This window comes from Oculina patagonica, chromosome 3 (assembly GCF_052425735.1).
Source record: "Oculina patagonica isolate OP01 chromosome 3, crgOcupat, whole genome shotgun sequence".
In the NCBI taxonomy this organism is placed as follows: Eukaryota; Metazoa; Cnidaria; class Anthozoa; order Scleractinia; family Oculinidae; genus Oculina; species Oculina patagonica.
In genome coordinates this window covers 138,352-163,357 of record NC_135760.1, presented here as the reverse complement: position 1 = coordinate 163,357, position 25,006 = coordinate 138,352, and the positions used below count along the sequence as shown (strand labels likewise).

The 25,006-nt window shown below is 38.8% G+C and overlaps 1 protein-coding gene across 1 annotated transcript in view; it reads right to left on the bottom strand.

The window, feature by feature from the left end:
* LOC144645973 (uncharacterized) overlaps positions 1 to 25,006 on the bottom strand; it is a 140,293-nt gene that overhangs the window by 98,172 nt on the left and 17,115 nt on the right. The window contains 26 exon segments of the mRNA XM_078505487.1: positions 386 to 528; positions 1,138 to 1,221; positions 1,914 to 2,006; positions 3,232 to 3,477; positions 5,590 to 5,730; positions 6,165 to 6,389; positions 6,807 to 6,890; positions 7,014 to 7,316; positions 7,754 to 7,892; positions 8,362 to 8,516; positions 9,011 to 9,136; positions 9,552 to 9,752; positions 10,339 to 10,465; positions 10,832 to 10,923; positions 11,263 to 11,325; positions 11,678 to 11,824; positions 17,958 to 18,083; positions 18,731 to 18,826; positions 19,031 to 19,135; positions 19,219 to 19,380; positions 19,946 to 20,008; positions 20,493 to 20,622; positions 22,225 to 22,345; positions 22,465 to 22,775; positions 23,715 to 23,803; positions 24,156 to 24,230. Coding sequence (XP_078361613.1) covers positions 386 to 528; positions 1,138 to 1,221; positions 1,914 to 2,006; positions 3,232 to 3,477; positions 5,590 to 5,730; positions 6,165 to 6,389; positions 6,807 to 6,890; positions 7,014 to 7,316; positions 7,754 to 7,892; positions 8,362 to 8,516; positions 9,011 to 9,136; positions 9,552 to 9,752; positions 10,339 to 10,465; positions 10,832 to 10,923; positions 11,263 to 11,325; positions 11,678 to 11,824; positions 17,958 to 18,083; positions 18,731 to 18,826; positions 19,031 to 19,135; positions 19,219 to 19,380; positions 19,946 to 20,008; positions 20,493 to 20,622; positions 22,225 to 22,345; positions 22,465 to 22,775; positions 23,715 to 23,803; positions 24,156 to 24,230 — 3,647 coding nt within the window.

The window sequence follows — 25,006 nt, the reverse complement described above, 5'->3', positions numbered from 1 at the left end:
CGCCCCATACGCGCCTGGAGATGGAACACAACAAAAATGTAACGTTAGTAGAATGCGTGCCAGGGATGTAAGAGTGCGTGACAGGAGATGTCACGTACGGTGTGTGTCAGGAAACGTAACTCAAGTTAGATGCAGGACATCAGATGTTACAAGCGTGAGATGTGAGCCCGGGGATGAAACGCCAATAGAATGATTGCCTCCTATGCAGACTTTCTTGAGGGCTTACAAACACATCTGTGATGGAGGCCAATAGGGTAGGAGATGTAATATAATGAGGGATGCGTGACGAGATATGTAACACAAGACTGCCGATACGTGACATTTGCTATGTCGGTCGGATAAAGGTATCCTTCAAATTAAAAACACATTACTAAACACCTTTTACCTGCTATATCGCTCGTTGATATCGGCAAGCTTGTTCTCTAGTACCCAGGACTTCTCATTCGGATCTGGAATAACTTGAGTCGGCGATTTGACATCAGCGGATTCTAACGTGGCGACAGAGCGCTCGAGTTCTGCGTGGAAAACCTTCAAGCAAAACAAGTTTCACCCAATTAAGCTTCCTCTGGACACTTGGTAATATTCAAAGAGTGTTCAACATCTAATTTCTCGTTACAATATAGATACACGTTCAAAAGGACATGTGCGGAGAATAAAGACAATTGTCAACTGATGGAAACGGTCTTGATGTAGCACAAATCCTTTGACCAGGAGAATTAACTATTTTGAACTCAGAAATGAAAGCGTTAGTATGATGTTTGCAAAAAGTTGTTCCATTTCCGGTTAAATTGCCAATTTCTCAAGATTTCAATGATCGTATCTACATTTCTCAGTAAGACAGGATAGCGAAGTCACATAACAAGACCTGAACTCGTGTATATAATAGTACATTGGACAGTAAATATCCTTGTTAGGTTTTATAGTGCTGTTAGTTTCAAGGTTATAACCTAATAGTATCATTTTAAGCTTCAGAATAAACACAATCAAGAAATGTCAGAAACGCATAAATTGAAATGTTTGCGTTTCCAAGTTAATTTGACGCAAAGCTGACCGGCCGCTAGGATATGCATGGGTCTGTAAGCGAGGATATCATTTCCAAATGGTACTGTGTTAAAAAGGAAAATGAATAACAGTCACCTTTGCTTCGTGTAGGAAGTCTTCTCCACTCTGATTCACCTCCTTCAGATCTCGTTCGTGATCTTTAACGTCGTCAACAAAATGCTACAACGAAAGGCAACAAAATATTTACAAGCCCCATTATGTAGCGAGCGCCAAACTTGTTTTTGCAAAAGGACAGGCGAAAGAAAACTATCAGACACACAGCAATTTAAGATCTCGGATAAAAGGATCAAAGGATTCCAAGAGTACAAATCCCTTCTTGTGTGACTCGTCTCAATAACGCTTAGTTCGGTAAATATTTACTTAATAAAAATGTCAAACGCGACAAAAACAGTGACAAGTAATAGGACAATAGAGCGCGATTAAAATAAAATAAATTCTTCAATTTATGCTTGCATGAGTCACTTTTGAATGATTACGAAGAAATGTAACGCTTCAAGATTTTTTCTGGCGTAGATATGTGGGGTACGTACAAACTAGAAATAAGAATAAGTAGCATTTAAGAGTCTTAGCGTGCGACATATGATGGCGGGAAAATAATGTAAGCATTCTTGGCATATTTCGAATGTGTCACGCAGTTAATCTCACAATCCGTATACAAATCTTACGATTCCGACTAACAAAATGTGTCATGTTCCAAAAAAAATCATTCTTTTCACAACAAAGTTTGTCTGACCTCTGAAGGATTACTGACCACTGAAACAATGATTTTTTTCTTGATGTCCCCCACTGTGCTAGTTTTTTTACAGTTAACATAATTCTTGCTCAATGCTTACTTTTTCGCCAATACTAACCTTGTGAATGAGCAGTTTATCCTGCGCTCTTTGTAGATCTTTCGCATCTAGTAAAATGGCGCTTCCCTGATCCTCCGCTTTCTTAAGCCAGGCCTAAAAATATAATAAAATGCACCCATTACAAATGTCCGATTAACAGTAATCATTTAGTATGTTTATACGGCTCCTGGGCGGAAAAAAGCAGTTTGAGGTTAAGTGTCTTGCCCAAGAACACAACAGTGACCCCGGGCAGGGCTTGAACCTAGACGTTCAGTTTTGTGATGTGCAAAATTTTCCACAAAAATGGCAGTTTGATGAGATAGAAAAACATTTAAGAGGTACGAATAAACCAAACAAGAATGAGGATGGTTAAAATGTCGAAGATTCAGACGGATTGAGAATGAAATCCAAGGCTCTCGTAATCCGTCTACATCTCAATCTTAACCATCATACTGGAAACAGTATTGCGATCGGTAGAAGACATTTATGACATTTAAGGCCCGGTTATAAGGATAAAACAGATTGGCTTGAAAAACCTTTCATAAATGTCTTAACCATCATCAGTTTGTTCCTTTTTTATTATCAGCTGTTTGACTTTTTTTCTTTAGAGTTACACTGTATCGATTTATTGACGGTTCACGACTACACATTTTTTCTGCCTAATCCTATACTGATACATATTCCCCGAAAATAGACACAACATGGTCCCGAGACGGCCGCTTGTGGGAAGTTTAACTGCATTTTACAAGCCTGGGAGGGGTAACTCTTCCAGTTAAGGGACTAAAACCGGCATGAACGCAGTTATCTCGGAAACTGGTCTTTCCGTATCTGCAGACGAAGACGGCTTTTCGTCTGTTGTTTTGGCGGCGGTGTAATTGAATATAAGTCTGATAACAGTTCAGCGAGATCAGCTGATCGGCTTTTTACCAGGATAAATGATTTATCAACTTCAAAAAGTTATGACCAACGGCGCACATAGTAAAAACAAATAATAACAAAAAATGATCCGCGATGTATTTGAAAGCTCGGTTCATTTTGCGGCACGAGTAACCTGCTCTGTCCGAACGACATATCTTTACTACAAAAACAATCAAGAACGCCTGACGTATTTATGCTGCGGTGAAAACTGATTTGCTATGAACAAAGTAAAAGAAACTATTTTGGAATAAAAGACTTTAATCCCACAGTCATAAGGAATACATATGTAGAAGTGATGGATCCTAGCTGAAACTTTGTGGGAAAGACAATTTCTCCCTTCCTCCTCCTCCTCCTCCCCCCCCCCCCCCCCCCACCTCTTCCTTTTTCAAAACATTTTAATTAATTTAACACCTATACATACCAAGAATGGATGCAGTAGTTCCTCAAACTTCGTGAGCTTCTCGTGAATCCTTACGAGTCTCATGTACCGATTGTCAAGCTCGGCTTGTAGTCGTCCCCACCTCGCTTCCAAAATGCTCATCTTCGTGTCGAGTTCGGCTTTTTTCGTGGGCGACAGAAGCTGACCGCTGCCTTTCAAGAACTGTTTGCTCTGTAAGAGCATGACTTCGACTGGTTTCTTCCGCTCATAAACAGCCTTAGTGAATCTCTAATTGAAACAAAAAACAACCAACAATTAGTTCATCTAGAATGCGTATCAGTTTGCAGTCGTAAAACGCTTTTTATAATCACACGAAATCGCCGACATTTCTTAAATCGAAAGACGATTTTCCCTAAAACGTCTGAAGATGTTATCACCTAACGAAGAATAACTCACTTATAGTAACAATACAGCCCCAAGAGATTTACTTTATATTGCTTACAAGCAATTGGGTTAACTAATCAGCATGCATAAGCAATAAAAGAAAAAAATTGAATACTTATGAACAGTTTACATTAATGCGTAAAGCTTTCAAACAGATCTGCCCGTACAGTGCTCATACGTGTTCTCTAAGCACCTTTTCAATATATCAAAACAAAAATCAATACAGTAATGTGTCATTTGCATCTTAACGTTTCATTAATATGCATTACAATATAAAAACTTAAGCTGATGCACGGGAAAAAGGCTTTTAGAGTGGCAACTTCAGTTATTAAGAGATTAAAAACGGTTACTTTGCACAAAGTCATCGCCTCCGCGGACCGAATAAGGTAACCTCTTTCGATGAGTTCAACAAAGAGCTTTTGTAACTCGAGAGAAGTACAAGCAACACTCGAACAATTTGAAACGGCTCTTGTCGAATTGATAATGCAAACAAATGCTCGCCAAACGTATTCTTACTTAATTAAGCAAATTTGTTCCTTCGCTGACGAGTTGCAGTTGTAAAAGAAACAAACGTGAAGCTTTGTGCTGGAAGAGAACGCACATGTAGCTTCATTTTACTAGCTTCACTTTTCTGAGTTTTCTAAACTGCCGATGAAATATTTTGGCGCGAAGAACAAACCAAACTCGAGAGCGAATACATTTATACTGTAAGAAGGCTTTTTTCCTTATACAGTACACAATTACAGAACATTGTGAAGCGATACTTAAGCCATAATGACAAACTCGAAAGTCATAATCGTGTTAACGAACCTGGCTTCGACGTCACAAAACATGGCGAAGAAAAACAGCCAAAGCGTCCATGTCTTCAGTGGAATCTTAAACTCCATCAACTTAATCAATTGAACCAATCTTCGATCAACAGAAGACGATTACTTGAGTTTATTATCGTTGGTGACAATGAAAAACAACGATTCTTGTTGTACGCTTATTTGCATTTGGTCGCTTGCTTGTGTTTCTGGCCTACGTTGTGCTGAACTTCACTTCATACACGCGATCTGTTTGTTTTACGTGATTATTAAAATCACCAGGAAAGTTTGTTTGCTGATTATTTGCAAATTAATCCTAAAATCTTGCCTTATTCAACATACTTGTCTCAAGGGAGTTAGACACAAAAGATACAAATACGAATAGTTTGCCAAAGCCAGAATGTCGGCCACAACCGATCGAATTCAGACTGAAACAACGTTACGCTGGCATTTACTAACAAGTACAGAAAAACTAAAAACATATTTTGTTCAATACAAACAGCTATTTTTGTTTTTATTATATACCTGCTAATTAAATTTAGACCTTTCCCGCCTTTTCAATCCCAGTACGTTATCATTCATATCAAAGCTATTGAACTGAACTTTCATGTGGTGCTGTTTACTATGTTGTGCAACGTGGTTCTAACTGTTATTAAGGCTGTGGATAAAACCCTAGTGCGTGACCATTCAAATGAAAGTTGCTGAGTTGCAGTTTCACGTGGTGCTGTTTATTATATTGAACAAGGCAATTCTAACTCGATGCTGTAGCGGATGAAAATATAGTGTATGACCTTTCAAATAAAGTCTACACTTTGCCGTGGTGCTATTTCGCTTGCAAAATGTTTAGAAATAGGAATTTCAAAACGTTTGTCAAGTTTGGCATGCTCCGCTATTCTAAGGCGTTATTCTTCGTTTTGCTCCCAGTATCATTTTCAAAGTTATCCCAACTTTATTTTATGCGGTATGTTTATTTTGCCTTTTTAATCATGGCCCTAATCCCAAGTTGATCAGCTTCCTAATCCTCTTAACTTTCCTTCTTTGATTTATGGCAATGTTCAGAGAAATTACAAATTGATCACCGCTAGAAAGAAATACCCGAAGACCCTGACTCAATAAAGGCACATTAAACATCTTGTCACCAGTCTCTTACCTTCTGCTCTTCAATCTGCTCTTCTAGTGCCTTGACATCTGCGGGGGAGGCTGTTTGAGCTAGCAGGGTTTTCTCAGTGTCTGACAGCCAATCAAGCAAGTGCTGGATCGAAGAGCACCACTGTAAACATGCCTCTTCAACCTACACAACAGAATGATGAATATCAAAGTTTAACGTCACACACAAAGGCAGGGTGACTGTCACACAAGGAATGGGTGAACAGTTAGCGTCACACAAGGGAAGGGTGAATGGCACACACGAGAAGGGTGTGTCACACGAGGAGTGCGCGGATGGCACAATGGAAGGGTGGATGTCACACAAGGGAAGGGTGAATGTCACACAAGGGAAGGATAAACGTCACACCAGAGAAGGGTGGAGGTCACACAAGGAACGGTTGGATGACACAAGGGAAAGGTGAACGTCACAAAAGGGAAGGATGAATGTCACACAAGGGTAGGAAGAACCTTACTTAAGGGAATATGAAATGACAACCTAAACATTTTACGAAGACTTATGAACCCTTTGTTACCAAACAACTTCTTATTGCCTTTCTGGTACCAAGATAACGAACAAACCTCTTTATGCTCTTTTCCCTGTTTCTTTAAAGTCTCCACAAGTTGTTCCATGACAGTTTGAACCTCGTTCAACAGTCTCTCGTATCTGGCGTTCATACTCATAAGCGATGCTATTATTTCCTCTCGGCCCTTCTGGGCACTATCTAGGAGGGGGTTGGCAGCGTCTCGGGACTCTGGCAGGTGATGCAAGCTGTGGCGGTACTCCTCGAGGTTCCTTTCCCACACCTAGCAACAAATAGCAAACAGAATATGAAAGTCATCTTTGCACGCAGTTGTGAAGCTATAAAACAACTTAAAAAGTTGCGGGATCTGTATTCTAGTCCCTGAACTCTTCCTTCCGCGCCCTATACAAGGTTTAAACCCAGACGCGAGGGTTGGACCCCTATATACCGGTACGGCACGAAAGGGAGAGTTCAGGGACTGGAATACGACATCTGAGCCTTCAATGGGTTCTTTGAAATACAGGATGAAACGCACCACCAACTGAGCGATACAGTATGAGAATCTTAATTTAAATCACTACGTCCTCATTGGATTTCATGCTATTCAGTCCATTTAAAGGACATTATCAAGCCAAGGTGAATGTCACATCAGTGCCTGTTTTCATGAACCTCAAAGGTGCCTTCAGTAATGCCAGCCTACCTGTGACTCGTCCGTGTATTCATGTCCCACTGTGCAAAGAGTTTTGATTGGGACTTGCTGGCTTCGAATATCTGTGTACAGTGCCTGAAACAAATAGAACAAACAAAGTATGTTTTAGACCTTTATGGTGGATTTAACCCCAATGAACAAATCTAACCTACAGTCAAATCATTTTCCAACACTTGCACCAAAAATATGTCAACTCACTGTAAGTTCTTCCATAACATTTTCAGCATTACTACTCTCTCTGCTAGAGTCTCGGTCTTGGACTTTCTCCTCTACTCTGTTTAACCAATCCAATTCATTCTGCAGTCCAGCTTGAAACTGCTCTAGTTTGTGCTCAGCTTGCACGAGTCCCGCAAGACGGTTATCTATCTGATGTTGAGCAGCTTCCCATCTCTCCAGAATGGCCTGCACTCTGGCCTTGTCAAAGTCCTTTAGGTCGGGAAGTGATCTCCGTACATCTTCTATCTTGCTCTTTCTTGGCTCTATTTCAGTTTGAAGTACTCCCTGTGAGAAAAAAAAGGATTTATTTGCCGTCATCTACCTACAACGTTACCACATATGTTGAAGCAAAACAATGTTACACTACTGTGACACAGTGTCAAGTTGTTGGCAACACGAACGTAGAAAAAAAGCAGAGAAAAATAATAGCGAAGCTATTTCATGGACTGCAACGAAAAAAATTATTATTTAGCAAATAAACCCCTTTGGGCGGCTGGTATATTGGAAGGTTATGACCGAGGCTGAAAGATTGTATGAAAAATGAACAGTTGGTCAAGAAGCTAAGCTTCGAGGGTAAATGTGAAATTTTGAGGACAATCAGATATCAAATCGGATGGGGTATATTGTCTGATCCCTTCATCTCATCCAATTTTGTACCACGTGATATGTTTTGTCCAATGAGAGTGCACGGAAATTATTTGGTGGGTTGTTTTTCTTGTTACCTGTAAAACTTTGATCTGATGTTGAATGTCCTTCAGGTTAGCAGTGAGACCAGGCTGTTGAATGAGAATCACTTCAACACGGCGCAGACTATCTTCAAGATCTGACACAAGTTCAGCAATGTTCAGCAAAAACACAAGTCTGGTGAGAAACAACATAACCAAATGAAAATAATGAGTGCCCTGCTAGCACAAAAAAAAACAAAAGATTTGTTATTCTATATAGAAAGTAGAGCATAAGAGACAAGATTCCAAACTTTGAGTCTCTTTGTTAACCCTAATGTGTATACATGTACATAATTATGTACCTCAATCATGAATGCTGAATAGTCATTAGTGGGTGAAAGATAAAAGGAGAAGTAGATCTCGGCACTTTTACAATAACTTTAACGGTTGCAAAAAAGGCTTAAAGATACTTGGTCTTCCTAAAATGAACCCTTGATCTTTTTTATTCTGGTGCAGTTGCTCAACCAAAGGGCTACGATCAATCCACAAGCAGTCAGTCAATTTCAAGTTCTTTCTGACTGTCCTGAATGATATATGTGAACTACAAGTGAAAGACGTAAAGACTAAGAGAAAGACGTTATGGAGAATTTGCTCTCCTAACTCACATTTTGTGCCATTCATTAGTCTCTTCCTTCACTCTGATCCATTTTTCAGACATCAGACCTAACTTGCTTTGCAACTGAGGGTCCATCTTGGTGATAAGTGCTTGCATCAGAGAGTTGTACTGCGGAGTTCTTTGTGTTTGCTGCTCTTGTAAATTCTGATATAAACATAAATAGCAGAAAGGATAAGAATGATTACATCAATGTTGTAAGACAAAGCTGTTTATTATATAATTATACACTTACCAGAAGTAGCTATATACTTCCTGAGAGTAATAACAGTTTCATACATGTACTCCTCTGGTATAATTCCCCCCCTCGGGCAATTACCCAAAAAGTAGCAATCCTGCTAGAGGTACCATACATCCCCAAAAGGGACAACCACTTTTTTCAGTGACTTAAAGTTGGTGAGCTCTCTTAAGACTGATTGAATGACTGAAATCAATGGTAGCCTACTGCTTACTATGCGGAACCTTAGATTGAAAGGTGCAGAAGCAGGGAGATACAAGTGGTGAACTGGCATCAAGGGTCAACTTATAACATGTATAGTAGTTGCTGCAAAACCCATTGTTAAGTGTTCCTACTGCTGTGCCACCAGGTTTAGAGCAGACTAAATTAAAAGGTGTTCGGACCTTTCAGCTATGCTTTTTACCTCGACTTGTTGTAGAGTACTGGAAAGGCTTCCTTGGTTTAGAGTCTCAAGGGACTTGGTTTTCAAGAAGGCTTCTGCTCTGGTAAGCCAGGCCAGTAGATCATTTAGAGTGCTCTGAGCACTTTGCTACAAAAAAAAGTATCAGATGTTAAATTAATATCCAAAATTACAAAATGCACTTGCTGGGAAATTTTGAGTGAAATATGTACACTTTTCTTAATTTGAGGTAGTCCTAAGCTGCATTTATTTAAACAGTCTACAGTTTGACAAAGTGTATATATGAAAGACATATATGTGAACTGCAGGTAAATGATTAGCCTCCCACGCAGTCGTTCTTAAGGGCGATCGTGTTTCACTCCTCCCCTAAGATCGCCCCTAAGAACGACTGCATGGGAGGCTAGTAAATGATGAAATGAATGAAATGATCTCCGCAGTGTGTAAGCAATTTATGCAATTGCAAATGCAATTCCTGGCTACTGAAATTAAGAGAGTGGTGGAAATCGAGCCTGTACATAGTTTTGCTTCTACATCTGCACTGTACCTTATCGAGGGCTTGCACACTTTGTATTCCATTTGTTATAGTCTCAACAGGATGCTCACTAAGTGAGACGGAAGCTGCAGTCACTGGTTCTTGTTCAACCAGCCGTTCTGTGATGCCAACTATTTCTTGATCATCAGGCATTTGGATATCTTTCAAAAGTTGGTCAACATCTTTTGAGCCTGCCAAAAGTGGCAGCTTGCCCTGAAACAAATGAAGAGATCAGTAATAATCATGCAAGAGGGTTTACTTTCCATAAAAAAATATTCTATATATAGTCAACTCTCTCTTAACGGCCACCTCTGTAAGATGGACACCTGCTGTTCATCCCGTCCCTGCCGTTTTTCAGTCATTTTACTGTAACTAAACCCCCTATAAGAGGGAGACCTCTCTAAGATGGACAGTTGGAGCCAGTCCTGACAGTGTCTGTCTTAGAGAGAGTTGACTCTATATAAAGGTAACGAGATAAATCCCTGTCATTTACTTGTTTATGAACACTTTGATCTTGTTTCAGTATAGCTATAATAAACATCTGTTTCAATCCCTGGAATAAGAATTCATTAACCTGCAATCAGGCGTTCCTTTTTTTTGCGCGGTTGCGAGAAAAATAACGCCTGATCACAGGTTAAACTGCTCTAGCTAGCCATTACACCAGCATGCTCTTTCTTTCTAAGTTGCCGGGAAAATAACCCCAACTCCACTTCTTATTCATTACATGCCTGATCCCTCTACCCCATTCCACCCATACCAAAGATACCCTCCTACAAGTATGTAAGTTGTGTTGATGTACCTTTTCAGGAGATGTGGATTTGATCACCTTCACATTTGTGAAGACTTGTTCTTTGCTGAGGGCTTGCTTGAGATTCCAATGTCTTGTTCTCCAAAGTGTTAATAAATGTTTGTACTGTATTTCTAGCCTGGGTAGACAAACATGTGGAAAAATTACTGGTGTAGCACAGTAAAACATACCTTGTGATGGACAATCTTAAACTCATTTATTTTGAAAAAAATAAATGAACAGTTGCAGATCATATTACAGAAACAAAATTAATTAATCCCTCTTGATTCACTTTAATTTTTTTTTCAGCCAAAGTAAGTCATCAAAATGTCTTTACACATAAACATCAAGAGGTTTGATTTGCTACCATCAGCAACAACTTACTGTGAACAAATCATGGTTCTTATAATATCAAATATATTACTTAATTCTTACACTAGTACAGTAATTTGAATTGTACAGTACTTTTACAGCATCAATAAAAATCACATTTTAAAAGCATTACCTTGTTGAAAATTCTGTTGCCTCTACATCTGGAGCAGGAATAACAAAACACACTGATGGCACTTCACACTGTCTACTGCTGGCATTTGTGATCTGGGGAGACAGGCGTCAAGTCATTAAATCATTTAATCACAGTTTAAGGAGTGTAATAAGTTTAAGTAAAGCAATTCAGTGAGGTCCATAACATTAAGAAAACTTTGAGAAGAACAAAACATCTGAACGACCCTGCAAATCAAACCCCTAAAGGGCCGTGTTTCAGTGTCTGACTGACTGACTACCTGCCTGAATGACCATCTGTCTGTCTGTCTTAACCTTAATGTGATGTGAGCTTACCGGTATCTTAAGTTGAAATACTTACAGTAATATCTTTTCGATGATTATTTGAAATAATGTTTAAAAAAAAATATACATGTAATTAATAAAAATACATACTTTCCAAGAATGATGTTCAGAGTTATCCAACAGAAGACACTCTTCACCTTTGTTGACAATATTCTGAAAAAACAATTAATGCATATCAAACCAAGTGCCGTGTGTTTACATTTTCAACGCAAGTCCAGCCCCACATACCTGAGATATTCATTCACTGCACATGTAAATTCAACAATCACCAAAATGTTTTTACAACTTTTCAAAAAATCAAGTTAACACAAAGAAGTGTGATAAAAGACTTGCAGACTTTAAAGGCAGAGCTGGATGGGAAAGTATTCAGCTTTCATTCATGACGCACAGACCTGGCTATAATCAGTCTGTGCACCATAACTGAAAAGCTATCAGCTAAATAATTCTCTGTTATTTTTCCATGCTCAGTTCTCCCATGAGGTCAATAAGTGCATACCAGACTCACCTGCATGTTCTTGTAACTGCACACTGGTTCAACGAGAAGTTTGCTTTTCAGTTTAGATTTTCTTTGCGGCAAGGGTACCACCTTCTTACTCAGAAGTTGTAAAGAGCTTATGACATCTTTAAAGTCCACTAGTTCTTGTTTCATTTCCTGGTATAAAAATAAATTGTAATAATGTTAATTCCTGAGGATCCCCAACACCAACTTTCTCCTAACGATATCAATACAGTAGAACCTCGGTAACTCAAACTCGAATAACTCGAACAACCCTGCTAACTCGAACTAACTTCCATTTCCCTTGGATTTGACTCCACTTTTCAGTCATTTTTACTCGGTTTACTCAAACTCGGATAACTCGAAAACCCCACTAACTCAAACTTAATTTTGTTTCCCTTGATCAAAATTTGGGTAAAATTTACCCCGATAACTTGAATTCCAGTTCTTGCAACTCACCACGGATGCCCATTGATTAGAGCAACGAACAGATCACGTATTTGACAGCCTTTTCCACTCTTATCATAAGAATTTATGATCGTGTTAAGAGTTTCTGACGACATAAGTTTAATTTGCACTGTACTGTATACTGAAGTGCTGAAATATCAGTAAACTATCAATTATTAACTTTGCAAATTAAATATTCAATCGACCGCGATAACTCGAAACCCCGCTAACTCGAACTGTTTTTTGTTTCCCTTCAGAGTTTGAGTTACCGGGCTTCTACTGTATATTGTCAAGTAATCAAGGCATTGTTTACACAGAGGCAGTATCCAACTGACACAGTGTCATGACCCAAAACTGCATTGAAAACACAGTCCAGAGGCAGATCTAGGTGAGAAGCCCAGGGTGCCCTGGCGCCACCGTATTTTTGGAACAAACAGAGGCCCGAAGGGCGTTGAGAAAATATATTTTTGAGAGCATCCCCCTTTTTTTCTAGCGTCTGGGGTCTGGATGATCCCCCCCCCCATCCGAAGGTCTGGATTCACCATTGCAGTCTGCAGCACACGTCTGAAAACAGTGCCCAAGAGATCAGTATATCAGGATTTGACTCGTGCTTTAAGAGGTGTTAGTGATGAACAACAATTGTTAAATAAATTAGCTTTTAATTATTAAAAGTGATCTGTTCAGAGAGAGTGCAAGAGAGAGTGCAAGAGAGAAATCTGTAGAAAATATGACAGGAAGTTTAAGTGGCAGTATGTCAGGTTCAGTAAGAAAAAAACTGGGCACAAAGAAAAACAAATCTTGCTTTGTAATATCTTCATCTTCATCCTTATTGAATATGTTATTTCACAAACAATTTTGTAATGTTAGAATAATCTGCTTATTTCTGATAAATTGGCAATGAGGAACACTTGAATGATCCATGCAAGCTGAACCCGTTGAACTCATTGTTTTGTTCCAGAAAATGCATTCACTCACCCCACAGACCATTTTTGGTTTCAACCCCTTCTCCCCTCTGGAAGTTCCAGTTAAACTTCATACATTCTTTTAACATTTTATGTCTATGACCTCCCCTCCCCTTGGAATTTCCAATGACCCTCCAAGGGGAGGGTATGGATATTTTCTGGAACCACACATTATCATTTGTGCCCTTTTGTTTTTTTAAGCTATGTAAATGGATCTTATGGGTTCTATACCGACTATTGGATCATTAGTAATAAAGTAACAGGAAATTAAAGAATGGAAGCAGACCATAAGGAGCACCACAAAACAAGAATGCATAAGACACAAGTGATTATGGCATGTAACCCGTCTGCAAGGGACACCAACAATAATATTGTTTTAACAGTTATTAACACTGTGACCATTTCTACATCAAAAGAAATAAACCGATTTATAGCGATCACAATGCAAATTAAAGACATTTATAACACCCTCTACCATCAGGCATAACTTTCTTTAAAGGTCATCAGGATCATCTTTTGTGAATGTGATATTACCGACTACCATTATGATGTTAATTTGTCAAACACCACACTTTCCTGATTAAAAACAGCAATTTTTTTCATCTTATAATTCATACCAAATAAAAATGCTTTAGGAGAAGATAGTAGCTGTAGAACCTAACTAATTATCCAATTCACCAAATCTCCCTATCAATATGGCTGAGAGTGAATTCAGAAACCTAAGCGGTATAACTTTCTCATTAGAGATTGTAACATGTACTGATCAAGTTGCAAAGCCAACTTAAGCTAGGGTCGCTGATAGGGTTTTCACCCTAATACAAGAATAGGACACATTGGTATTAATTATTCTACATTGGGCTTTAAAAATGTAAGGGACTGAGTTTAACACATATTTCCTTCTTTAAAAAAGATTTCAAAATTACTTTTTTAGACTATTGCAAACTTGCGCATTGTGTATATTGAAATCAAAAGGGTACAATTCATAAAATATATACACTTTTAACCCAAAACGATTAATAAATCCTTTTGCAATGTTCTGTGATCTTAAAAACATTTGCATAAATATAAAACTTTTTTTAAAATATGCAAGTCAAAACATGAACAAGAATATTCTATTTTTCCCTGAAATAACACCATCTTGTGCACCAGTCAATAAAACGAAAAGAAACAGAAAAAAAACTATTTCCAAACTGAAAACGATAAGCAAGACTTTTTGATATTAAAGCGAGAGAGAGACAATTCGAGAACCATAATTAAATTTAATACCAGAGTGGAAAAAATTCACAAGACAATAAAACGTTCTTCGAAAGTGAATCTTCAACAAATATTTACACATACTTGGTGATTTATTAAATAGAACCGCTTGCTGTCTTTGGAACGAGCAGCGCGCGTGTCCGAAAAGAACCTCACCGCATGAAATTAACACCATGGGAAAATTACTCACGCGAAACATGTCGCTTTCGCTGTTTACAAATTACAAATCGACGATTCGACTCAATAATAACAGCAGAGACCTACACAGAAATGATATAACAACTTCTGTTCTAATATCAGAAGACCCACACATCTATTTCTCGAGTTTTCAAATCGCATTCATCGATTCATCCCGGGAAAATGATCAGTAACGAAATATCGCGCCAACCGGAGCGTGCTAACGATCACAACATGGCATGCAAATTTTGCAAGGCACAGACACAAATAACAATTTCCGTGACGGACCGCTTTTGCCAAAATTTTCACACTTCTTGACTACTCGAGATAATCAATCAAAAACTTTATGGAGGGACACAGGAATAGCAAAATTACCTGCTTAAACTGGAGCATGTCTGTGACAACATCTTTAAACTTTGGTTCCAACTCTGTTTCACTTTCTGTCTTCGGCCCGCGAAGAAGCAACACATAACGCTCTTTCGGTGCAGAAACACTGCTTTCGTCAACTTTTCGAGCGAACACATCGCGTATGTACTCCAAAGAATATGCAATAATTGTCCCCATTTGAGACTGTCTTACAATAGGAAAATTTTCCAGTGGAATTCCAGCGTGAACTGCTTCTTCCGAAGCAGGAAGCACTCTCTCCCGTAGAAACTTTTGCCAGCGACTGTTGTGAATCAGTTGGTCGTGATCGAAGGTCGAGTGCTGCGTTGTTCGCCATCTAACTACAGTAGCAGCACTGTGGAGTGTACGTCTGATTGCAAAATAAACACGGGTGCAAGGATTTTTGATCATTTGCGAAACCCAGCTGATAGGGTACAGCAGTGTGGAGAAAAATATTCGCGGAGTGTTCGCTGTCCTTATGGAAACCGCTCGAGGTCGGTGTCCATGTAATTTATTTTCGTCCCTCGATCGGTAAATGAAGTACAAAAGTGACATTAACGCCACGACAGCGACAACAGCCGATGTAAACAAAATGAACAACAGAAGTGGCAGTGGATTCCAATGCAAGACAACACACATTTTTGAACTTTCGAGATAGCGTTCTCGCGAAGATTATTTAGATTGCAGTAAAATTTGTCCAGCGCCTTTTTGCATATGTTATGGCTAGACCTCTGATGCCGCCGTTTCCATGTAAAATCAAAGTTCGAAGAAGCAGAGTGCTAAGTTCTCCAGTCTGCTTGCCAACACGTGGATTTGACCTGACTGAATGCAACATCACAGGTAGTCACGGATTCCTGCATCCAAAATCAATCAGTCGCTTCATATTTTCAGCAAAAATTGTCCCCAGTGTTAGCCTTTGGACTTACTTCCCAGCATTAGAAAGGTTCCCGTTTACCATGTTGCAATTTCGCCCTCAGACGTTCCGAGTAAACATACCAGCGATAGCAAATGCGATACGCGCGCGTAAACTAACGTAGAAACCCGACACGCAAAATTGAGAGACAAAGATTTTGAATTTTAATCACCACATTGAAATATTAATAACTACAAAATGCAAAAGTACTCACAAATTTGTTTTTCATGTCACTAATCAGGTCTATAAAACCACAGAAGTTGTAAGCGGTATCCAAATAACTGCGTGAAATGACCGCGAAATAAGATCAATATAAACTAGAAATTTGTAAAATGTCGCGCGAAATTAAATCGATCAAATGTTACGTCACCAAGTTTTTGAAATAACGAGTTCTTTATAGCCAGCACTTTTATACCATGATTTCTAAGAAAACCAGCTAACTTGAGCGGCAAGTGTACTAGGGAAAGAACTACAGTTCATGAACATTTAATAAAAGACTTTTATTATAAATTAAATTGTAGTAAAAAGACGAACAAGAGTTTGTTTATTATGCAAATAAGTGCAAGTGGTAACCAGATAATGAACAATTCGCATTTCGCAAACCATTTGTGAAGCGTCAGTGAACCCTGTCGCAAACAAAAGCTTTTCTCTCTTACACGTTTTGTTTGTCTATTAGCCGCGAGCAGGCATCTCTTTCTTCTTTTTAAACAGACGAAAGGCGTTGGCTAACGTGAGACCTCACACGAGTTAATATTTTAATCACGCGTAATTTCAATTTCGAAGCTAGAGACTTCGATAGATTCGAAACAGCTGTCAATGTGCCCGGGTCATATCGTTTTATTTTTTAATGGACGCATATATTATTTCAAAGTAGGTTCTAGATTGAACTTGCCTCAGGCTTCATGCAAATTCACGCCTACCAGGCGCCTCCACACTGAACACATTGTTTCAAGCCTTTTTTACGCTACTTTCACGAGATTTGAAACAAATGACAGTATCTTTCTCCAGTATATATGATTGCAGTGACAAGATGTTCAGACTATTTAAAAAAAGTTATTTCCATTTGACGCCAAAATTACAAAGAAGAGAGTCACTGAAACTAAGCAACGACCCAAAACTGCTTTTATTTAATCAGCCTTTCTCATGTCCAGTTTCTTCCATCGCCGCAGGTCACAGCTGGCCACGGATGTCCCAGTAAGTGGGTTTGAACATAAGGACTTGGAGTATTTCAACTCACCCTTGGATACCATTTGTTACTAAACTAGTTCATTGCAGGTCAGCTCCTGAATACTGTGATATTTTTTGTGCAAGACGATACGTGTTTCAGTTGGTGCTCACTTAGTTATAACTGTTCCCACGCTTTCTAGACTCGCCTGCGGTGGTAACACCCCCTCCTCCCAAAGCAACCACCCTCTGAAATTAACAACGTCAAAAAGTGACTTGATTTTTGATAAATAATAAAAAAATAAAAATATCGGGAATATAATACAGGTACCACCTCTTTGTGATCCTTGACTGTTCCTTAATCCAAGAAAAATACAAAAACGTTATATTCGATATCAAGAGGAGAGCTTACAAAAATTCTCTACAACGGCTCACATCCGTAAATATAGCTTTACGGGAAATGACTGATTGCTTCGAATTTTATTCAAAACATTTTGTGTCAGTAATTTTACGTTTGTGACGATTTTGTTTAAGTTGAATCGGTCCAGATACGATATACTTTGTTAACAACCCAAAAGGAGTGACCCTTTGAAAGAAAAGAAACGCTGAATGTAGCAAAAGAAAAAGACTGCTAAATTCGAAACGTATCATGGGACGTTACTACTCTCGGAACACAGTTCTCACCGCATGGCGTTCAGTTTCGGGAAATAAGTAACGTATGGAAGTGCACAAAGAATTGATTTATCTGTAACTGTCCAATAACCACACCAAGAGGCGTCCAGGAGTTTTTTTTAACAGAACTTTATTTTCAATGGGCGCGCGTGGGAGGAAGATACGGATAGGCAAGGTAGTAGTAAATCAAAGGCGATTTCAAATGAGTAGAAACAAGTTCACGTATAAAGCAGTTACAAAGACTTAAGCCTGCATAGGGCTTATTTTGACATTCATAGTGCTAAGCAATTCAGTTTTCAAGTTGCAAATCACTTACCGTGAGCCTGTTCAAGGCCTGTTCAGCGGTATCACGTGTGGAGATGTTCTGTACATCATATTCACTGTTCAGTCGTTCAACCAACTGAATCATCTTTTGCTCTGTGGTATGCGCGTCTTGGAAATACTGTATATTACAATAAAAAAATACATTTTGTCTTTGAAAAGTTAAAATGGAGATTCAAGTAATAAGCATAAAAAAACGTTTCGTGGAACACAGGGTATACGAAATGTTGAAAACCTGACGTTATTCGAGAAAAACATTCCTTATAAACAGGAGATTTAAGTCGAAATGAACTTTTGGAATAACCATTTTTCTTTTTACTAAAAACCTATAGGTACATTGAAAGGAAATTTAACTGATAACGTATTAAAAAAATATATTCATTACAACATACTTTGCTTGCCCTTTATAAATTTCAAAATATCCACAAAAATAATCAAATAGAGAATCTACATATTACTAATAAACCTTTCGCAGTGTTAGAAGTGGACAGTAGCAAAAGCCTGTGTTACAGTCATGAGGACTACCGTTGCGTGATAAATTTGTGAGAACTTTCTTTGACATCTTTTTGTTGGTTTTCCAAACTTTTCATCCAATCAGCGCCAACATTTATCGTCACGTGTCTACTTTTGACGCTTTCTCTTCTTTGACTATGTTGGTTCTTGATTGGCCAAGCAATGCCATGAAAAACCAATAAAAAGGTGTCATCGTGATATCAAAAATTTGATGGAAAGCTTTAAGGTGTGGAAGCAGTACACTACTATTCGAACCTGTTGGTACATTTCTGCGTTCCTAACGTGCTTCTGGAAGGCGATAAGAAGCTGGTTTAACCACCACCACTGACTTCGCATGGCATTCAGGTACGCCTAAGTGGAGTTAAAAAGAAATCAACATTAAATTAATAAAGCCTCCCTTCTTGGACAGCGCGGCTGAGGGCTTTGCTCAGGTCAAGCATTCTCCGGCTCAACTTAAATTTCTCCACGATCTACTGGGGAAGGACTGTTTTCTTCTAACAATGGTATTTTTCAATGTTGGCCCCATTGCTTTAAAGTAGCATTAACTAATCTCACCTCAATCGGGCCCGGTGCTGGGTGTCCGGTCTGCATCAAATTGTCTCCTTTTGTCAGAAGCATGTTATAGTGTGGTTCTCTCTCTCGAACGTCAAACTCAAGATTCTAGAACAAAAGGCAATCACAATTTTAAGCAACATATTTCTTACTCCTTACTGACCCCACCCTCCTAAGTTCTACGGTCATACCTCTCCATGTGCCTGCAGCTCTTCTATGTTGAGATCAGTACTAGACCAGTCACGTGACACCTCCGGCTCCTCTCGTTGGTTCATCCAGATCAATTCTTTGGTAGCTTCGCCCATGAAGGCGACCAGACTCTTCAGATAATTAATGCGATTCACAGAACATTTCTACAAGATACAAAATTTACATTTTATCAGTGAACAATAATAACAGCTAAAATACTTTAGATCTTCGGAGCGCGCCTCACTCTGACTTTCTTTTGGCTCGTCACGCTATCCTTCTTTTATGCTATCCAAGAGATTGCGTGACGAGCCAGATAAAGTTAGTTGGTAACCCTATTCTTTGATGGTAATGTTTTCCAATGCTCGAACGTCAGGAGCGCTGAATCCGCAGATTTAAGGGTAAGCCGGGAACATTGTGTTGCGTTCTTGAGCTAGACACCTTACTCTCTTAGTGCCTCTCTTCACATGTGAGTATATAAATGTGCGTTGGTAAACCGTAAGGTTATCCTGATAAAATATTCCGAGTGGGGAGTAGGGGGGGGGGGGCAAGGTGTGACCTACGATGAACGTTTGGGTGCATACTTTATATTAACTCGTGTACATTAAGCTACAGTGACCGTAAAACGCTGATATCACATTTAATGATCAAGTGCAAGTGCTTGTTATTTGGGGCTGAATCGCAGATCGTTGATTGACAAAGGACACAGATATAGCAACAAAAAAAACGTACCACAAGGGCTGCGTATTCTTCGTGGATTTCTATGATCTTATCATGAAGACTTCTGTCCTCAGCCTAAATCAAAACAGAATAATAAATAGATTACGGTATTGACAAACCTGTGGCCCTTAGATACCCAATCGAATTGGAATTTAGAAATGTTGGTTTTTGCGGAGGGTGGAAAACCGGAGAAAAACCCTCGGATCATGGTCGAGAACCAGCAACAAACTCAACCCACAAATGACCCGGGTCCGGGAATCAAACCCGGGCCACATTGGCGGGAGGCGAGCGCTCTCACTACTGCGCCATCCATGTTCCTCCAAATAGCTGATGTGAATAAAAAAAATCATCACCTTGAAGATACTGCTTTGATGTACTGTACCACTAATTCTCAGAACTGACATTAACTCAATTATACAGTTTACAGTAAGAGGAAATGATATTTTTATCATCAGCCCTCAGTTAGCGTAACAAATGAGTTTTTAGATTTCAATTCATCAAAAATTTAAAGTTTCGATAAGGTACGACATTTTTGCAGTACTAAAATAGTTACTCTGACCTCGAGTTTTTTGATTTTATCAAGTTCGTCTTGGAAGGCGAGCACGGCATCGTGTTGTACATGGTGGTTTTGTTGGTGTCTCTGTGCAGATGGTAAATCCAGACCAAAGTCTTCCTTTTCGATGGCGTCCCTGTGCACAATAGAAACAATTGTATGAGTCGTAAATTCAAGAGTAAACATATACATTTACGCAAGATACAGACAGCGTACAAGAGTTAACAAGATTGCTAACAGATAGGCAGGAAGATAAATTCTAAGACTTTCCTTTCCGCCCAAAGCGCCAAACGACGTATTGAGCCAAAATTTAACAAGTTATACATATTAACACGACCCTTTTTACTTAACCACTGCTAAGTGCCTTCCCATGAAGTTAATGGCCCGACATGATTTATTAAAAAAAGAATACCAAGACCCTTAAGTATTTGGTCATTTAAATACTAACACAATAGCGAAACACTCGTTACAAATTAGACTTGAGTTTATTTCAAGCCCAGTTTGGTAACAATAGGGGTTCAACAGTAGTCAATAAAATATCGTTAAAAATCTCTGCTAAGTGAAGAATATTTAAACATGCACTGTGTAAAAAAGAGTACCTGAGTTTCGCGAGACCGCGTTTTTATATCCAAGAGAGGCATATTGTTACAGCCAAGCATATTACAGTTGATTAAAGGAAGTTACTTCTTTAGGATAACAAACATACGTGCATCTTAACGACATTTTGTCGCCAGTTGCGTTGCAAAATTTATACCTGCCACTGCCTTTGCCAAAACGGCGAGTTAAAACAAATAAATGAATGCATAACTGAGAGATAATTAGACATGCAGTAGAGTACCTGCTGGTAATGTATCATTTTGTCAAGATAAACAACTTCACTGAGGATAACCGCAAATATGTGAAATGAATAATATTTTGACGAAATTCTCAATAAATTACGGCAAAGTAACATTATGAAAATGTGCCTGGATTATACGAAAACAAAAAAACCTTGCTCGACCAAGTATCGAGAAATATATTCTTTCGAAAATAAAAGTTATCTTATGAGAGGAAATCGTAGCATTTGTAAACTTTATCACGTTTTCAGATATATCGTCGTATCTTCGCCGTTCTAATTACAAATTCCTCATCTCGAAATCTTTATTTCTTTTTACAGTAATCCTTTCAACGTCTTTTTGTGCACGTTAACAATATAAAAATATCTGCTCAAACATGCTATAATCCTTGCTTTTGCAGACGTTACAGGAAAATTTCAGAAAAACCTTAGTTTAAACTCAATTTAATTCCTAACTTTACAAAATTGTGAAACTTCAAAGTAACTTTAATACCTGATATCAGTAATGAGGCCTTAAACGCATTGACTTTAGCCGAGTGGAAGGAATTAAAATTACCGAAAAACCTTCAAAATAAGCGGACGACAGAATATTAAAAACTGTTTTATTTTTTCAAAGCGGTTTAAAAAAATACATGCAATTCTAGAGGATTCTTTGCTTGACAAAAACAAGAAACACGTTTTAGTTTTTCTCAGAATCAACTGAGCCCATGGAAAGAAAAATCTCAGTTGGTCAGCATAGCAACATGTGGCTATTGCGTATGGTCACGTAACAATTTTATTTTTAAGGAAAATCGCATACTCTCCACCCCCCCTAAATTATACAGAAAAAAAACAAAACACCAAAGGCGTCTATATAAGCTTATTCGGTACCCGTTTTGTTGCCCTTGTTGTTTAATCCATACCTTTGTTTCTCTTATCCAAACAAGCATTGCATCTAACCGCTGTGATTTATCCCCAGTTCCCTCCTCCATGCCGAACTTCATCTTCACCCGAGTGCGGCCCTGGGGCGAGGCTCCGCTTTCGTCTGCGATTTGTTTTTAAAAACAGAAACTTTTTCATTAGCAACAAACTCAAATTTAACCTTTCAATGCTCCAAACAAATCAAAACGGACGTTATATCGCAACGCTGTTTTCTTTACTTACCGTCATTTAAGCCCTCGGCAGACATGATGCGAGCGACAGTTGTCCTTGTTTCCGTGGGGGTACCCCCTGAGGAGCGGTAGGTTCTCTTAGTGATAGTAATGACTTTCCTTCTTGTCCTGACCCCCTCCTCGTCGGGATACTCTGATGTGGGTGTTGTTTCTTCTGTGGACACGACAGTTTTTTCTACAGGTAACTCCAGTTTCATTTTCTTGCCGTCTGTCGTGCTAAAAGTCTGGTAAGTGAGAACTTTAGTGGAACGCGCTTCCAAGCGATCTTTCATCTCAGACCAGCGTCTTTCAATGGACTGGACCCTACAGATAACAGAAATACACGACAGGTTATAGAAAAATTCACTCTTATCTTAATCGGAGGAGCTAGATGACTCACTTATGCCGGCATAATCCAGTTCCGTAGCATTAAGCGACTTAGAGTATTGCTACTCCCCCCTTGATAGGATGCTAGTTAATGGCAGTTCCGGGCTTTTTTTTTTACCAAACCGGCATTTGTTGTTGTAAACTTTATTTCAACACGGTAAAAATCATCAGGGCTTAAAATACATAATCCAATATTTAAAATTACTTAAGACCTATTTTACATAATAAATAAATTTAAATTACATTAGTCGTCTACAATGATTAATTATAATAAATTATAATAAAAGAAATGCCTGCTTTCCATGAATGCCGTGTGTTGTTAATAATTACTGTGATTCTAGCCAAAAACGAAACTGCTGCAGCCGGATTTAAAGCTAGTGAGAGTTTGTAAACTGTTCCACAGCACCGCACCTCTATAGCTAAAACTGTTTTTAAGAAAATTAGTGCGGGGCAGTGAACAGTTAGTTTACCCGTGGACCCTCTCAGTGAATAGGTACACGTATCGCTTCTATTAGAAAACATTGTCCTCAGGTAGTCAGGTGCAAGACCATTGAGTGATTTATATACCATGACGGCTGTTTTAAATTTAAATTGGACATCGAGTTTATTCCAGCCAAGTCTTGCAATAAGATCATCAGCATTGGCATCGTAGGAAGAAGAGGTCAAGATACGCGCAGCACGGTTTTGCAGTTTTTGCAGTTTACTTGCCAGAGTTTTATCACAATCACATTTTTTGTGCAAGATGGAGTCTAAAACCCCAGGGTAAATTTGCAAATAAATGTATGGAACTGAGAACGTGACTACCCGCAAGTGATAGGTATTTAAGATCATCGTCTTTATTTCCTCGTTTCTGGATTAACTATTTATCTCACTTACTTGATTCTGAGTTCCTCAGTTCGTGCGTACCGTCCAGCGATTAGAATGTCCACACCGGATATCATGTGCTTGATACTGGACTCGAACATCTGCAGGATTTGTATAAAAGACAATTAACAGAATACGATTTACCGATACCCCCAAGGGCAAGACATTAATTTATGCATGAAAATCTACACTTCCTTGTAGAAGTTACTTGTTGAAAGTTCAACAAAAACTCCTTCCTCCGGCTCGCCCCTTTAAATAATGCGTTTAATGAAGAAAGCGGTACAAATGCTACTGTTCAACTTAGGATTAGACTTTTTCTTGAGGAATTTTTGTTTTCTGCTATACTAACTTCTCTAAGGTATTTTACAAGCAATCGAAACAATCACATTTTAAAATCGTCCGTACTCGACAATAAAGTAAGAGGTATTAGAGACAAAGAGTAAATTCACTTACCACAAGGGACTTTTCAATCTGGTAGAAGTGTTTCCTTCGGGTTTCATTATCAATAGTGTCTCCAACTTCCTCCTCCTGTGATTAAGAACGAATGAAATGAGAAATTGGGTCAGCAACGAAAAAGCGAAATACAGTGGAACCTCGATTTAACGAAGTGCCAAAGGACTGATGAAATTTGTTCGTTATATCGAGGGGTTCGTTATATCGAAATCCTCGATCGGATTAAAGGATTTTCATCCTTGTTGGTGTGTTTCGCATTCATATTTTGTCACGTGTTGACTGAAAATCGTTATATCGAGATACATTTTACGTTTGGGCTTCGGGATTGTGTTCGTTATAACGAGGATTTCGTTATATCGAGGTCCTGTTCCATACATTTTTCTCTAACTTTGGCCGGGCTGAAGAATATCCTTCGTTAAACCGAGGACTCCGTTATATAGAGGTTCGTTAAATCGAGGTTCCACTGTAAAACCCACGCCTATATTATGTCTGCCATACTTTTTGACACTTAAATACAGTTTCTTATCTTATCTTATATTACAGCGAACACAGAAAGCCAATTGCCCTCTTTTCACCAACTCGGTTCCCCAGTGTTTTTGGTTTAAGGTAAGCGACTTTTGCACCAATCTTTTAAACTACGTCTGGAATGGCTTGTATGAATTTTAAAGTATATCTAACAGTAAGTGTGGGATGTGTGGGGCCTTAAAAGTTCGTCAATCTCCGGTGTTGTTGGGTAAGTCACTTTCACTCAAGCAGTGCCTCTCTCCACCGAGGAGAATAAATGGGTAACTGATAAACAACCTGGAACCGACATGAATTCTTTTTCGAACTTTAAACAAGAATCTAAGTTT